Genomic DNA, 15665 nt, shown 5'->3' on the forward strand with positions numbered 1-15665 from the left:
TGTCCAGTTTTTCACTTTGCAAACCCTGCAATGAATATCCTTGCTCTTACATCTTTGCACACTGCCAAGGGCTCCGGAGGGTCTATTCCGAGAGCAGAAGTGCTAGGTAACCACACATTACCCAGTTTTGAGCATTTAGCCCATCTGAGGGAAGCAGCTCTGGCTTGAGTCATCAGTGTCAGCCCTCTAGTTTTCAATGAAGCTGTACACGGGCTCCTGTTTTTATGGACAATACATATTCTGTGTTCTGAAGCGGGCATCCCTTTTGCCATTGTTCTATTGTCTTATTCTATGTATTTGAAAGTATGTTTTGCATAGCATGTGCTACAAGTGTTTCCGAAGTTTGTTACTTGATCTTATGTTATTTTTTTTTTTTGCCATACTAAGGGTTTTACATTTCAGTTAAAATTAAGTGTTATTATTGTATGATTTCCAGCTGTCATATCATGCTGAGAACATGGCTTCCCCGTGCTGGTATTACCAAGATACGCAGCCATCACTTTTCCAGATATGGGATTTGAACTTGGGACTGGCCGTGAGCCATCCTGGTACCACAGTGATTCCCTGTGGCAGCTTGGAAATAAGATCTGCTTTGGCTAATGTGCTCTAAGATGCTGGGATTTCCCTTTAGTCACTGAGGACAGTCAGGTCATGTGCAGCCAGAGGTGCCCCTCCTGCCCACGCCTCAGGGCTGGGACCTTATGAAGGAAGGTGGCTGTCCTGCCTCATACACACTAACTCCTGACCCAGGCTGGGCTGCCCTGTCCACTCCCCATGTGGCTGGGAGCTGCTCTGGACCATCCAGCCCCTCACAATCTCTCCCTCCCTCTATTCCAGCCACATTCCTCAAACATGCCAGGCACAGCGCCCCCCCCCCCCCAAGGCCTTGCTCCGGCTGTTCTGTCTATGGGAATGGTCGTCCCCCGACTTCCTCCCTCACCCCTTCAAGTCTTTGCTCACATATTCCCTTCTCAGCAGGGTTTTCCCATCGCCTGTATTTGCAACTGTCCCTTGCAGGTAAGCTGTCACACCTGGTCCCTCTAGCCTGCTCTGTTGGTTTCCCCATAGAACTCTTACTTCCTAACATACAAGAGACTTGACCCTTTGAAAATAATCATTGAAGTTGGGCACGTTGGTGCAAGCTCTAGTCCCAGCATCTGGGGAGGCTGAGGCAGGAGGATCGCAAATTCAAATTTGGCAAGAATCTGTCTCAAAAGTTTAAGAAGTTCAAAGAGGACTGTGAGTGCAGCTCAGAGGTAGAGTGTCCCTATGTTCAATCCCTAGTGCTACAAAAACAAACAAACCAAGAAATAAATGAAAATTTTAAAAAATTATTACTTTTGCTAGAAACTAAGTTTCAGCATTTGGTCACTGACAGTGTGACCTTGCCCGTAGTAGGCCCTTAACAAAACAGTTGCTGAACGCAAGAATACGAGGCTGAACAAGGACTGGTTTCTTCCTGGTTCCATCTCAGCACCTATGCCATTGCTCAGCACACAGTAGGTGCTTAGTAAATATGTTTTCCTATGAAGACAGGTATGGATGAGTTCACTGACCAAGGTGCTGGGCCCAGCTCCGCACCTCCCTCCCTGCAAGCTCCAGGAAGTCAGCAACAGCCCTCCCTGAGAGCTGCTGCTCAGAACATCATTCTAGCTCAGTCCAGGAAGGTTTCCTTATCTTGGAAATTGTCTTCCCATGAAGGTTTGAGCCCCAGCTCTGCCCCTGACAGGCTGTGCAGCCTTGGCCGAGACGCTGACCCTTGCTGGGCCTCTGTATACCACCTGTAGAAAGAGGAAGTTGGGCCAATGGACTTTCAGACCCACATTGGACTCCAGCCCATGCCACCGGTTGGCAGGTACACAGGCAGACACCAGGCGGTGCTGCTTTTAAGAGCATTTCCAAATTGATGAGTAGGCTCTCAGTGGTTTTTGTGCTAAAATAGCTTCTGGGAAAATTATGTCTATTTACAGCTTTTTCTCTTTTCCATTTCTACCTTTGAAATCTACAGAAGGGGCATTGCCTAAAAACGGGCCACACCAGCCGTCCCTGGAGGCCACACTGAGGTTCTCAGAGAGTGGCTCTCATGAGGGCCCTGAAACAGCTCGGCAGGGAAGTCCCTTGGTCTGAGATGCTCTGGGGACACTGCCCTGCTCAGATTCTTCCTTTTGGAGCAGGGTCTCAGCACTGGTCTGGCATCAAGGTCTCCTGGGCCAGATCCTGCAACCTCACCTGACACCAGCCACAGGGAGCCCCCAACAGCCCCCCCAGACACCACCTGCCCCTGAGTGTGCTGGCCCCTCTGCTCAGGCCACTGTTCCCCCAAGTGACACTTGCATATCAACGGGACCTCCACAATACACTCCTGAGTTGCCAGGTGGTGGCACCAAGGATTGGGCCCAGCATGCCAGGTCTGCTCTGAGCAGCATGGAGCAAGGCCTGCTCCTTCTGCAGCCTGGAGCTGGTGCTCCCACTAATATGACCCAAACATCATCCCACCAGGGGGCTGTGACTCAGAGCTCATCCTCTCCCACAAGGTTATTGGGCACACACCCTCAGCCAGGCTTGTGCTAGGACTTGGAAAGTTCCCAGTGAGAAGACGGTTCAGCCCCAGCCTCACATTGGTCTGTCCTGCTTTTCTACAGCTTTGTTCCAAAGACAACAGCAGCAACGCTGTGTAGCACTTACCACACTTAACACATGCTCTATGCACATTTATGCATGAATGTGTCAGCCTACGATGCAGATGCATTATTAAACCCAGTTAGTGGAGGAAGAAACAGAGACGCCTCACTGTGGGCAGCAAGGCCTGGGGCATGAACAGCCCAGACTTCAACCCAGACAGACCATGGTCCAAATCCCAGTTCTGTCACATCCCAGCTGGGAGTCCTTGACCCCTGAGAGGAGGGGAGACTTCCCAAAGGTCACATAATAAGTTAGATTTACCTGGAGCCTCACACAGAACTTGTGTTCTGACTTCCAGTCCAGAGCCCCCAAACTGCAGCCACGTCCACCCTCCTGAGCACCAGGTCTGGCCGTGTCTGCATGGGCTGGGGTGTGCATCCCTGTACCTGTCCACACACAGTGCATGTGCTGTAAACGTGCACAAGTGCCTGTACAAACCTGTTTGTGACTGTGTCTCAGCATCTGTCTGTGTGTCTGTGGTTCATAGGAGCCGTTCACTCCCCCACTCAGTCCCCCGCTCCCTACTCCCACGAGACCCTCAGGGGCTTCCTAACCAACTGCGAAAACTCCACGAACATCACTAAGCAAATGCAGAGAAAATATTCCATTCGTATGCAGGCACACACATGTGGGTATTGCCACAAAAGTCCAGGAACCAGGTGTGACTATTATCTCCATTTCTTCCCAGAGTCATGCTTAATGTGTGGAGAGGTGCACGTCACTAGGCATGCCCATGTGAGCACAAGGGGCTCTTGTGTTTGTGCAAGAATGTGTCTGCAATAGTCTCTGTGTGTGTGTGTGCGTGCTGGGAGAAACTTTCACAGGCATCTTCAAGTTTACTATTAATAAGACTTTCTGGCACCAGAGCACAGCAGCACCCAAGCCACATGCACATGCACACATAGGCACGCACGCAAGCATGCACGCAGGCACGGGCTTGGAGATGCTTATGTTCCAACTATTTCCTAAAACTGCCCACAGGGGAATGGGAGTGAAGGCTGGAGCCTGCAGCGCGGAGCAGACCTGGGGAAGCCCCTGCACCTGATCCCCTGGTGCAAGCCACCGCCACTGCCACCGCACTCTCACAGCTCTCCACCCATCATGGAGCCAAAACAGTCCTTCCCCCCCCTCCCAGGAAGTTAAATGAATAGCTTCAAGCCCTAAAAGGCTGCTGCATCCACACTCCCAGGGAGAACACACTTCCCTGGTGATCTGATTAACACGAGATACAAATGGGACCTGGCTAGGCTCCTCTCCCTCCCCACCATGTCCTGGCTCTAAAAATGGAGACATCTGTGCAAACATGACAGCTTGAATTTTTTTTCTCTCTTTATTGAAACAGAAGAAACCAATAGAAACATGCATGTCCTAAGAGTACAGCTCAATACATGTTCGCAAAGCAAACAGATTTGTGTAACCCGCTCAAGAGAAGACAGAAAACCTTCCAGGACCCCCGAGGACCCTCAAAGCCCCTTTGTCACTACCCATCTCCTCCCAGTGAAACTGCAGTTCACACTTCTGTCACTACCGATCAGCTGTGCCTGTTTGTGTGTGGTGTGTAAGGAGCGTCATATAAAATGCCCTTTACTGTCCAGCTCCTTTTGCTAAAGAAAACGTCTGGGAGATGGACCTGAATCATTGCAGGTAGTTCCAAGTTGTTCACTGTTGTGGCTGGAGAGTATCCTGCCAGGTAGGGCTATTCTGCAACATTTATCCAGTCTACTACTGGTGCACATTTGGACCACTTCCAGTTTTGTTCTTTTGTGGGGAAAAAAAAAAAAAGCTGCGAAGAACATTCTTTGACATGTCTTGGTGAACACACGAAGGTGTGTGTGTGGCGTGGAATTGCTGGTTGGAGACATAAATATTCAGCTTTTGATACCGAGCATTGGTTTTCTAAAATGGTTGTACCGATCTATGCAGCCCTGTATCAGGAACCAGTTCCTCCAGATCCTTGTTAACTTGATTTTTTTTGTCTTTTTTATTTTCTCCATCTGGTTGGAAAAATTTAAAAATGTTTCCCTCCCCCTCCCCCTACTGTAGTCCTTCTCGCTATCTCCAACAATTATTTGTTCAAGTCAGCAGCAAGACATCACACAGTTAAACCACCAGCCACAACCCATCCACCCACGGGGCCATTGCAACACGGAGCCTCATCTAAACGTCCTTCTGGTTTCTCTTCAGATTGTATAAACCTTTCACCTTTTACTAAAAGCCCTTGAGCAATTACGAGGGACCTTGACCGCAGGTTTTCCTGTGGTACTTTGAAGAGGAAGGTTCCATCTCATGATGCACAGCAAGATTTTCTCCAATCCTTCCCATCCATTTGCTCTCCAACGCCAACCATGGCTCACTCGGCCCTCCCTGCCCTTCCTCTTCTCGTGGACCTACACCCCTTCCCCTGACCTGGGAGCTGCCCTCGACATGGAGCTTTTGTGTGCCCCGGGCATTTGTGTGGCACAGACTCTGCCACCTGGGAAAAGTACACATCTGTTGAGGCCCATGGTGCTGAGGGCTGGACTTCTGTTTGCCCAAAACACCAGCCTCACCTCCCCTCTCCATCCCACCCCAATTACAGGCACAAATATTCACAGAAAATGGAATGAACGTTCCCCTAGCTCCTTTGCTACTTCGCCTTTCTTCCCTAAACTTCAAAGTCTAACAAAATCGCTTTATCATGCTCCGGTCCTCACCCACACAGGCCCAGCCAGGCCCCTCGCCCCTACTTCTGGGTGTGTGCACTGACCTATAAGGTGATATTACCACTCCCGCTTTTCAGAGGTGGAAAGCTAGGCCAAGAGGGGTTTAGCCATCTGACCAAGGTCATACAGGCAGAACGGGGCAGAAGCAGGAGCACTGGAGCCCAGAACCACCATTGGCTCACCAGAGCCCTGCAGAGCCAGGAGGAGGAGGCCAGGCCTGGCAGGGCACTGCCTCAGGGCCTTGGGCGTGAGTGGGTGCGACATGGAGACTGTCCGTGTGGACCCCAGAAGTCCTGTTAGTGTTGTGAGCCGTGGAGTCAAGAGCCTGGGCAAACCAGGCTGGTCAGAAGGTGGCCGTTGCTGGGTGAGGAGGCTTACCGGTCTCCAACAGGCTAGAAATGATCCAGAGGCATCTGTCACTAGTTTTGTGACTTCATGGGTTTTTTATTGGCACATTTTAAAGCAAGATAGTCCCTTTTCAATCTCAACCCTCAACAATCTGATTTTCATTGGCTAAGATTGCTGATTGCATGTGACATCTGACTCCTGGGCCCACCAAGTCCTGGGCGTGTGACCTGGGTTTTTCCATCTGTAGCAAGGGTATTAATAGCACCTCAGGCTAACTGCCATTTGCCATGTACCAAGCACCCAAATAATCACTTTGGGTATAAATGCATCTTATTTAATCTACCTTGAATCACTGTGAGGGATTTCTAAAGTGAAATTGAAGTCTCAGGAAAGGGGGATTAACTTGCCCAAGCTCTCCCAGCCATGAAGGGTCGAGACTAGATTTTCTATTTTCTCAGGTCATTCCCCATACCCAGCCAACCAACAGCATTTTCTTGTGACTCTGGTTGACTGGAAGGTCACTCAGTCATTGTCCCCACCTCCGGGCTTCTTCTTTACTGGTGGGACTCAGTCAGGTGAGGAAGGTCAGTCTCTGGCCTTTTGAGAGGTTAAACAATCTGGTCAAGGTCATACAGGAATTTGGGCAGGGGTGGAGGAGGCCAGCCCTGGGCCACCAGCCATAATCTGGAAGGTCCCTCAGAGATAACCTGTAAGAGCCCATCGACAGACACAAAATCCTGGACCCAGAGAGAACAAATGACCTGATCAAGGGCACACAATGGGAAGGGCTGCAGAAGGGCAAGACTCAGCCTCCTGACCCTCCAGAAGCCAAGAGCCAGTGCCATTCTAGAAAGTTCCTCGTGTCAACTCATTTCTTCTTAGTTACGGTTGTGAGCTCACAAATATTGATGGACAGATGTGTGAATTCAGGGCTCTCTGACTCTCTCCCCAGCCAAGAGCCAGGCCCCGCAGAGGATGCTGAGTTCAAGGTGGCCAGGAGAGGGGAAGGATGCTAGATGCTGTTTTTACAAAAATCCTTGAAATTGTGTTTCCAACCCAGGGCTGGCCCCTCCCCCAGCACGTACACTTCCCGCACTATCCTCATTGTTTCCATCCCTTCCAGAGAGAGTGAATGTTTCCTGGGATTCAATTTCTCTTATAATAGTTGGAAGGAAACAAAACTATATGCTGTAAACATGCAGGGCATTGTATGAGAAACATCTTTATTACGCAGGAGGCACACAATAAATGCAGACCAAGGTCCTCCCCCAAGTCTGCCCTCAGTGCCTCCGTGACTTCTCGCAGGCAGGAATCCGGGGTTCGACAATAAAATATGCTTTTAGCACCTGGGATGCAAAACTAAGATGGGGAGATGGAAGTACCAATTCCTCAGCGGTTTTCTCACAATGAAAACAAGAGAGACTTGTGCGTGTTTTTTCTGAGTGTGCTTTTAGGCAGGTGGGGAGGGCTCATTAGTGCAGTGTGACATGTCCCCGACTCTCCATGTACACGGACGGGGTAGGGTTTTCCCCCACTTTGCATTTTATTCTCCAGCTGTGAAATGATATTAAATTTCATCAGATTTGAACAAAATCTGTGGTCTTGAAGCAGGTTCCTTTAGGGCCCCTCATATTTATGCAGAATTCATGAATCATGTTCCGATAACACAACCATAATTATTTTTAAAGTGTGATGTTTGTGGCTTTAATAGGAAATGCTTGCAAAAGGCCTTTTCTCTTTGATTGTTTGTAATCTTAGCAGTAATCGCTGCTCTTGCCTTCTCCGCACCACAGTAGGCGAAACAATTTCATTTTCATATGAATCGCAAGTTCTTCACTCAGGTTTTAATTAAAGCAATAAAAGCCATGTCATCTTTGCCCTTTACAATGTACACAGACTCAGAGGCCAGAGTTACTAAAGCCTAGAGTCTTGGATTCCAGGAATGGAAACGGCAGGAGGGTCTCCTGCCTCCCATGCATTTATTGGAGAGACGTTTTGTTTTGAGAAGCTTCAACCACCTGCCTCTCCAATTTACAGTTTCCTCATCTGCAAAATGGGGACAGCAACAGTTCCCACCTGAGAGTCAGTGAGACAGAAATGAGACTAGCCAGGCAAAACATTTGGACCTGGTGCCTGCGCCCCAGGAAGTGCAGTGCATGGGAACTAAAAAAATATAATCAATGTCATCATTGAGGTTGTTTAGAGAAAACCCAACAGTCCTTCCTGATTATTAGTGTAGGGAAACTGAGGTTCAGCAAGACACCAACTGACCCAAGAAAAGGGTGGGACACAACTTCAGACTCAGCTTCTGGCTCATCCCTCTTCCCCCTATGTTCTAGGCATCCCACACTGCCCCCTCCTGGAGGGAGGCCAGCAGTTCACGATCATAAGGACTTCAGTGTCCAGAGACTGCAGGTCCCAGCTCCCTCCTTCACAGGCTGGCCAGCCCCATCTCTGGTCTCCTGACTGTGCTATCCACCCACCCTAGGTCCATACCTGATCTGAATGGCAAGGAAGACCAAGCATCCTTGGGGACTTACAAAGGGATCTGCTGAGCTGACCAAGGGTGCTGGGAACCAGAAGCAAGAATCTGCTGAGTCAAAGTTCTTGCAGCCTAGTGAATGCAGGTGTGTGTGAGGCACAGGAAGCCTTTGCCATGAGGCGTACTGAGCAAGGTGCCGGAGGAGCCATGGTGTGGTGGGCGGGGCTGCTCCTACTGGGTGATGCTTGCACCTGGCTGCGCTCATATTTGGTGGTACTCACCTAGCTCTGGAGACCCCAGGACTCCTCTGTGAGCACCTCAAGTTGTAAGCACCTCCCCCACAACCTCCATGCCCTACTGTGCAGTCTCTGTCTTGCAAATAGTTCCTGGGTCACTTTTGCTCTTGCTGTAGGGAGAATAAAATCCCCTATTTCCCATGGGTCTTAGAACACCCCTTCCACTCACCTCCATCCACCTTCCATCCCTCCCTCTCCACTGCCCCATCCAGACCACCATCCAGGTCCCTACGGATCCCCAGCTCCTTGCTCACCGGCTCTGGCAGCACCAGCCCCTCATGCTGCACCTCCAGGCTCCCAGGCTTCAGCTCCCGGCTCCAGCTTCCCATCCACCCCACCCAGCAGCCTCCCAGGTCCCTTCAGCTCAGCCACCCCATGGATGCTGGGTTCTGGGCTCTTGTCTTCCCAGCTGCCTCAGCTCTCTACTCCCAGAATGCACCCAGGAGCCTGTCAAAGCACCTGGCCGCTCACCTTCAAGACCATGGGCCCCCTTTCCCCTCTGACTAGGCGTCTCCACTGCCCAGTTGGCCCCTGTGCCCTGCACTCTCTGAACCCCGGCTCTCTCATCTTCTCTCAGTACCCAGCTTAGATTTCTGGTCCTTCATGTCTCTCTTTGGGGGTGGGTGGGAATCAAGTGTCCTTCTGCCTGTCTGTCCACCTACCTGCCTGGTCAACTCCTTGTCCTGGTTTACCCGTCTCTGTGTCCATCCCACAGCAGTGCATTCTCCCATGTCCCAGGACAAATACCCCAGACCCTCTGCCCCTCTTCAGACCACCCCTCCCGGCTCTGACTCTCCAGACCCCTGCCCACCAGCCCTCCATGAGGACAGAAGCCTCCAGGCTCCGGGTGCCCAGCCAACCCATTTACAAAGCCACACTTCTTTCTCCTCTGTGCCTCGATTTCATGGCTCCCAGCTAAGGCCTGGCCTCCCCCTCTGGGCAGGATCCCCCCCACCCCCCACCACCATCAGCTCTGAAAACTTAAAGCATGGATTCACATTCCCTCTCTGAGCCGTGAACTCCACACTCCCCTGGACACCTTCCACTGATGTCTGGACACTCTGAAGACTTTCATCTTTTGAAAAGTCCCTCTCTGAAGTCCTCATCTCATTGAGCTCTGGCCCTTGGCCTGGCCCTGCCCGGCTAGACTCACAGGTGTTGTCTGTACTCAGTGTTGACACATCCTCACCACCAGCTCCCTCCTAGGGCCACCCATGGGACCCGCAGCATGTCCCCTCCCATCAACACCACTTCTTACTGAGGTCCACAATGGCTTTCTTTTTCCTAGAACTATTGGACCCATTTCAACTTTTATCTCCACCGATCCCCCAGAGGCACGTGACTTGATTGGCGTCCCCTTCTTGTTTAGACTTCATTTAACTTTTTGAAGTTATAAAAGGTTTAAAGCCCTTATAGTTTGCTAGAGTTTGGATCTTGAATGTCCCTCAAAGACCCATGTGCTAAATACTTGGTCAACAGCCTGAGGTAAATTGGGAGGTGGCCGAACCTCGAGGGGGTGGAGCCTAGTGGAAGGAAGTTAGGTCGTTAGGGCCAACACTTGAAGGGGATATTGGGACCCTTCCTGTCCCAATATGCCTCCTCTGCCATATGCTCCACCCTGAACTACCTACCGTGCTTCTATAGACCCAAAGCAACAGGGCCAAGCAGCCATGAACTGAAATTTCTAGAACTATGAGCCAAAATAAACCTTTCTTCCCTTTAAGTCTATTATCTCAGGTATTTGTTACAAAGATGGAAAATGACTCACATACCCCTAAATATTAAAAGGAACAGTGAAAAGTCTCTGCTGCCCCTCTATAACACATACACACATGTGCACATGCACATGTACAAATGCCACACACACACAGTGCACAAAATCACTTGTGCTAGTTTCCATATCTTTCCAGAGTTACTTTAATCAAATATAAGCACCTAGAAATATGCCTTTTTTAATAAATAGTAACACACTGAACCTACTGTTTTATACCTTGCTTTTTTCCATAAGTAATGCTCTCAAGAACTTCTACATCACTTCAGTGTCCTCGTTCTTTCATTGGGCTGTATGGTGTACTACTTGATAGATGCACATATTTTATTTAACTAGATCCATATTGTTGGCCATTTGAGTTGTTTCCAATCTTGTATCAAAATAACAAAATGATTGCTCTTGAATATGTCATTTTTTTTTTAATGGATGCACATATATTAGTGGGACATGTTTCTCAAAAGAGAATTGCTGGGCTAAAGGTCAGTGCATTTGTAACTTTGATAGATGTTGCCAATTTGCCCTCCTTAGGTGTTACATTAGTTTATTCTCCATATAGCAGTGTGGAGAATCAGTTTTTCCACAAGAACTCTGACAGAGTGTGTTAACAAACCTTTCACTTTTTATAGGTGAAAAATGGCCGTTTTAATTTGTTTCTCTTATGCACTATTCTTCATACCTATTCATGTATGTAAGTTCCATCAACATCACCTTCACTGTAAACTATTGAATGTCTTCTTCCCATTTTTCTACCAGGGTCTTGAATTGATTTCTAGTAGCTCTTTATATGTTAAGGAAGTTAGTTCTCCAACTATGTTGTGAGTTGAAAATATTCTTGTCCAATTTTCCATTTTTATTTTACTTATGCTGCTTGGGCCATACAAAAGCTATTTTATATTAGTTTATGGTCCAATTTTTAAGCTTTTTCTTCTAAGGTTTATAGTCATAGAAACATCTTCCCTGCTCAAAAGCTGTAAAGTATATTAAAGGTTGTTTTGCTGGTGCCTTTACGTTTTCTTTGAGTACATTTGAATCTTTGATCTACTTAAAATTTATCTTTTGATAAGAATTGGATCCCCTGTCATTTTTTACTCAGTTTCATCTTTCTTGAATTACTCTGCCCTTGGCTTTCAAACCTCTCCTTCTCAAGCTATGTCAGACTACCCTTCTTCTGTTTGCCTTCAGATGTTGGAGATCAGCTTTTAATGGTCACTGATCCTCTGCTCTTCTCACTCTTCCTCCTGTCCCTGTACCTCCCATTCACTACCACAGCTTTGATGCCTGGTCGGAGGAACTTCCAATTTACATCTCCCCTGAGCTCCACACTTGGACCACCATCCACCCATTTGGATTTTTCCACTTAAATGAGAATCTCAAAGGCCACTTGTCCAAATCTGACCTCATACACCTCTCCAGCTCTTCCCCAGCTCAGAAAATGCTGGAAAATGGACTCATGCGAGAAGCCTGGGGGGAAGCACCACCCCCCCATTTCTCTTTTCCTCCACGTCCATCATCATCAAGACCTGCTGACTTTGTTTCCAAAACACACCTCAGATCATGCACTTCTCTCCATCTCCTCTGGCTCTGCCACAATCTAGGACAACATAGTCTTCCAGTGGGCCGACGAGCACACCCTCCCAGCTGTCTCTCGTGTCCACTCCTGCCATGGGGAACTTCTAACACTGTAAATCTAATCACATCATTCAATCCCAATCTCCCCGACTCTGTTACACACACACACACACACACACACACACACACACACACGTTCTTTCAATAATCTTTAGGAAAAGTCATGAGATCTTTAGCAGAAACGGTTTTTAGAGCCATGAGTGGAAAATTACCCGTGGCAGGAAGATACATGAGGAGCTGACATTTGCAGTGCCCCCGAAAGGAACAAATAGGCATTTACTGGGTGAAAAGGGCTCGGGGGTTCCCACCGGAGGAAACAGTGTCTGCAGATACACAGGGGTGAGCAGAAACTCATCTTGTGTGACCAAAGAATTATTTATGGTAATAAAAACAATAAGAATGAGTCACAGCTAGGTTTTCTGAACAGTGGTGCCTTGCACACTCGGAGGCCCTAGAACTTGAGTCTGGGGTGGGGATTCCTGCAAAGGTGACAGGGCAGAAGGGCTCTCAGGCGAGGGGAGAGAAGGGAGCAGAACAGGCCAGGACGGGGCCGAGCACAGACACTGTCTCAGCTGGGCTCCATGGGGAGTTGCAAAGTTGGTCCCCCTCTGAGGAAATGGGGTGGGCTTCCAGACCACTATCTGTGCCTCCTCTGGTTCATGGATCCCATGGGCAGAGGCCTCTATTCCAGAAAAGAGGCAGCTACAAGTAGTTAGCAGTCAGCCCTCACAGTAGCTGGACATGGGTGCCCTGGCATGCTAAAGAATCTACTGAGTCACCCACAGAACCCCTGCCTGCACCTCATTTCCTTCTCCTAGCACCCCAAGAGGCAAGCTGACTCTCTTCTTAACAGGAAGGTGACAGCATTTGCATGCAATATCTATTCCATGCTGGGGCATGACAGAGCTAGAATTTGAATCCAGGTCTGCAGAGGCCCAAGCCTCCTTCCTCTCCTCCTCATCTCTTCCCAGGAAATCTCCTTCTTCCTGAGCCAAACGAACAGGAAATAACAATTCCTGCAACTCTCGGATATGGCTGCTCTCAGCAGGAGGAGAGCTGGTCTCTAACAAGCCCTCCAGCCCTGAAGGCTGTTGGTGGGGCTGCAGCCTTAGTGAAGGACCAACCGTCTCATTCTCAGGTCACCTGGGAAAGATGGCACAAAAGAAATGCAAGGTCCAGGGATGGGGGAAGTGATAATTCATGAAAGTGAAGGCAGCTATGCAGGAATTTTGTGGAGACTTGCAAAAACCAAACAATATAGTGTGCGTTTGCAAAAGCAAGTTCAAGCCCACAAGGGCTGGCTTGAAAATTTTTAAAAAGGGGGACAGTTGGCTAATACACACCCAGGGGAGCCTCAGTCCAGGCTGAATTTTCCAAGTAAAGAAGATGTTATTTCAGGAAAAGTTTTACATTAAAAAGCAAGTCTTTAATGTAAAATGATCAAATAGGACTTTCTAGAAGGAAATGTTTTCCAGAAAAGACTTCCTACTCACATCCAGAGCCTCGTCCATCACAGATGCCTGACATACATTTGCTGGGTGGGTGGATCTACTAATTAACAATATCTATAAAACAATATCTATAAAATAAAATACATTTTATGACATTTAGCGGGTTCAGTCTCTGGACCTGCTATTGGCTATGAGAGCTGTATTTTGCCCACACATTTGTCACCTTCAGTAACTGGGACAGTATAATTCCTGCAGTCAGTGAGACGGCGCACAGAGAAAGGGTGTCTGTGTTTGTGTGAGTTCAAGTAGATGCTTCAGAGAAAATACTGGAAGGAAATACACAGAACTCCTGCCATTAAAGAGTAGAGGCTGGTAGAGTACCCCTGAGCCACAGGGCACTGTAGGTCTGGGAAGAGTCGGAGATATTCTTTAGCAAAATCAGCATGAACTAATCCCCTATGTTTCCTAGATGAGCAATTTTATATAAAGACCACAATGCTTTGCACCCCTCCCATCAACAGGTGGAGTCTACTTCACCATTCCTTGAATCCAGACAAGACTGTGTCTGGCTCTGGTCAATAGAAAGAGCTGGTGGTACAGAGGTGCCACTTCAAGTCTAGGCCTCAAGAGGTCTTACAACTCTGCCCTTGTTGCTCTGGAAACCCTTCCCTTGTTTTGTGAGTGACCTCAGGCTAGCCTGCTGGAGGATGAGAGGCCCCATGGAGCAGAAGCAGACCCCATACCAACCAGTCCTTGGGGCTTAAAAGATTCTAGGCAAAACAGAACAGCCACCCAGTTGAACCCAGCCAAACTGCTAACCCATGGAACCAGAAGCTACATAAATATTTGTGGTTTTAAGTCACTACATTTCAAGGAGTGTGTACAGCAAAACTGATTCAGTGTAAGATATCGAGAATGCATTTGCCAAAGTTGCTCACATAAGGTTGCCTCGTGCCACTGGATGGATTTAGTTAATCTCAGAGGATCTTGATGTCTTCATCATAAAGTCTCAAGTTAGGGAGACTCTCTGGATTCAGAGAGTCTCCCTAACTTGAGACTGGGTGGCTCTTCTGGTCTTGCCTAGAATCTTTTAAGTGAGCTGCATAGACAGAGGGGGCAGGTCAGCTCCAGGGCCAGGCTGTCCTCCAGCTCCCCAAGTCTGTCAGCAGCCAGGAAACTCCAGCACCCTGAGCAAGTGCCACCCTGAAGGCACCACTGCCTTAGGGGACATCCTCTGTGATACCACAGCCTGTGGTGAGGACTCTCCCTGGGGTCACAGTCCCCAGCATCCTGGCCTTTAGTGAGGACGCTCCCAGGGAGGAGAAATGTTAGTTTTCAGCTCTCAGTGGAAACTCTGACTCCAGCAGGCATGTGAGACCCCTGGAGGACTGGGCATGGGTTGGGACAGCTGTGCCCAGGGAGTGCTCGGCCCCGTTCACCATCAGGGAGGGCCCCACAGGAAGCCTCTGCTCTCCCCCCTTTGTGCCACGTCACAAGCCTCTCCAGTGGCCTTAGACAACTCACAGGGGGGTGAGTCAGCCTTGCCACCCTGTGCCTGGGCTCGGGCACGTCCATACACAGCAAGGCCCCCGGGAGCCGAGCCCCAGGCAGGCAGCACCAGAAACGCCACTCACTGAGCGGACATTTGCCACGCACATGCGGAATGTGGGAAGTGCACTTGATTTCCAGCAAGTTCTCGATGATGTCCATTACAAGTCAACGGTCACCAGGAAGTTGATTTACAGCAAACACTACAGTCCCAGTTTGTCACTTGTAAGGACTCAACTGGTGTCTGTAAAGATTCCGAGAGGGGACGGTAGAGAGCCAGGCCCCCCAGCTCTGTACCCCTCCAGCCTCTGTACCCCAGGAGCAGCTGGGCTCCAGCCAGCCCAAGGTTGAGACCCCAACTCAATGGGGACGCGCACCCACCTGGCTGGTTGACAGGAGCTCTGGGTTTCCGTCACTCATCCCCACGTAGGCACTGTCACCATCAAACTAGAACAGAGAGAGAGAAGCAGCTCTGATTAAAATGTTCTCAGGTGGCACCAGGAGAAGCAGCCAGAGGAGGTCAGGGGACTGTGACCAGTGGAGGGGCTGTGTGTGGAGCCTGCAGGTGCAAACCCTGGAGCCCAGGACGCCCGAGGCCTTGTTTCAGCAGGGCTCTCTGGGGCGGAAGGAGCAGCCCCTGTTCTGTGGCCCCTGAAGGTCAGTTAGCCAGTAATCACTAGGAGAATCCAGGCAGGAAAAGCTCTCCGCCCTCCAGACCTTGTCCACAGGCACAGGGGCCGCCTGGCCAGGCTCCAG

At 49.4% G+C, this 15665-nt stretch overlaps 1 protein-coding gene across 3 annotated transcripts in view; it reads right to left on the minus strand.

The window, feature by feature from the left end:
- The window catches only part of TOX2 (TOX high mobility group box family member 2), a 127942-nt gene that overhangs the window by 64569 nt on the left and 47708 nt on the right, over positions 1-15665 (minus strand). For all 3 annotated transcript variants that reach the window (XM_081292265.1, XM_081292266.1, XM_081292264.1), the window contains exon 2: positions 15291-15356. In XM_081292265.1, the coding sequence (XP_081148391.1) occupies positions 15291-15356 (66 nt within the window). The remainder of the gene's footprint in view (positions 1-15290; positions 15357-15665) is intronic.

The sequence above is a fragment of the Spermophilus citellus genome (genome assembly GCF_964194105.1).
Source record: "Spermophilus citellus genome assembly, chromosome: 4".
In the NCBI taxonomy this organism is placed as follows: domain Eukaryota; kingdom Metazoa; phylum Chordata; class Mammalia; order Rodentia; family Sciuridae; genus Spermophilus; species Spermophilus citellus.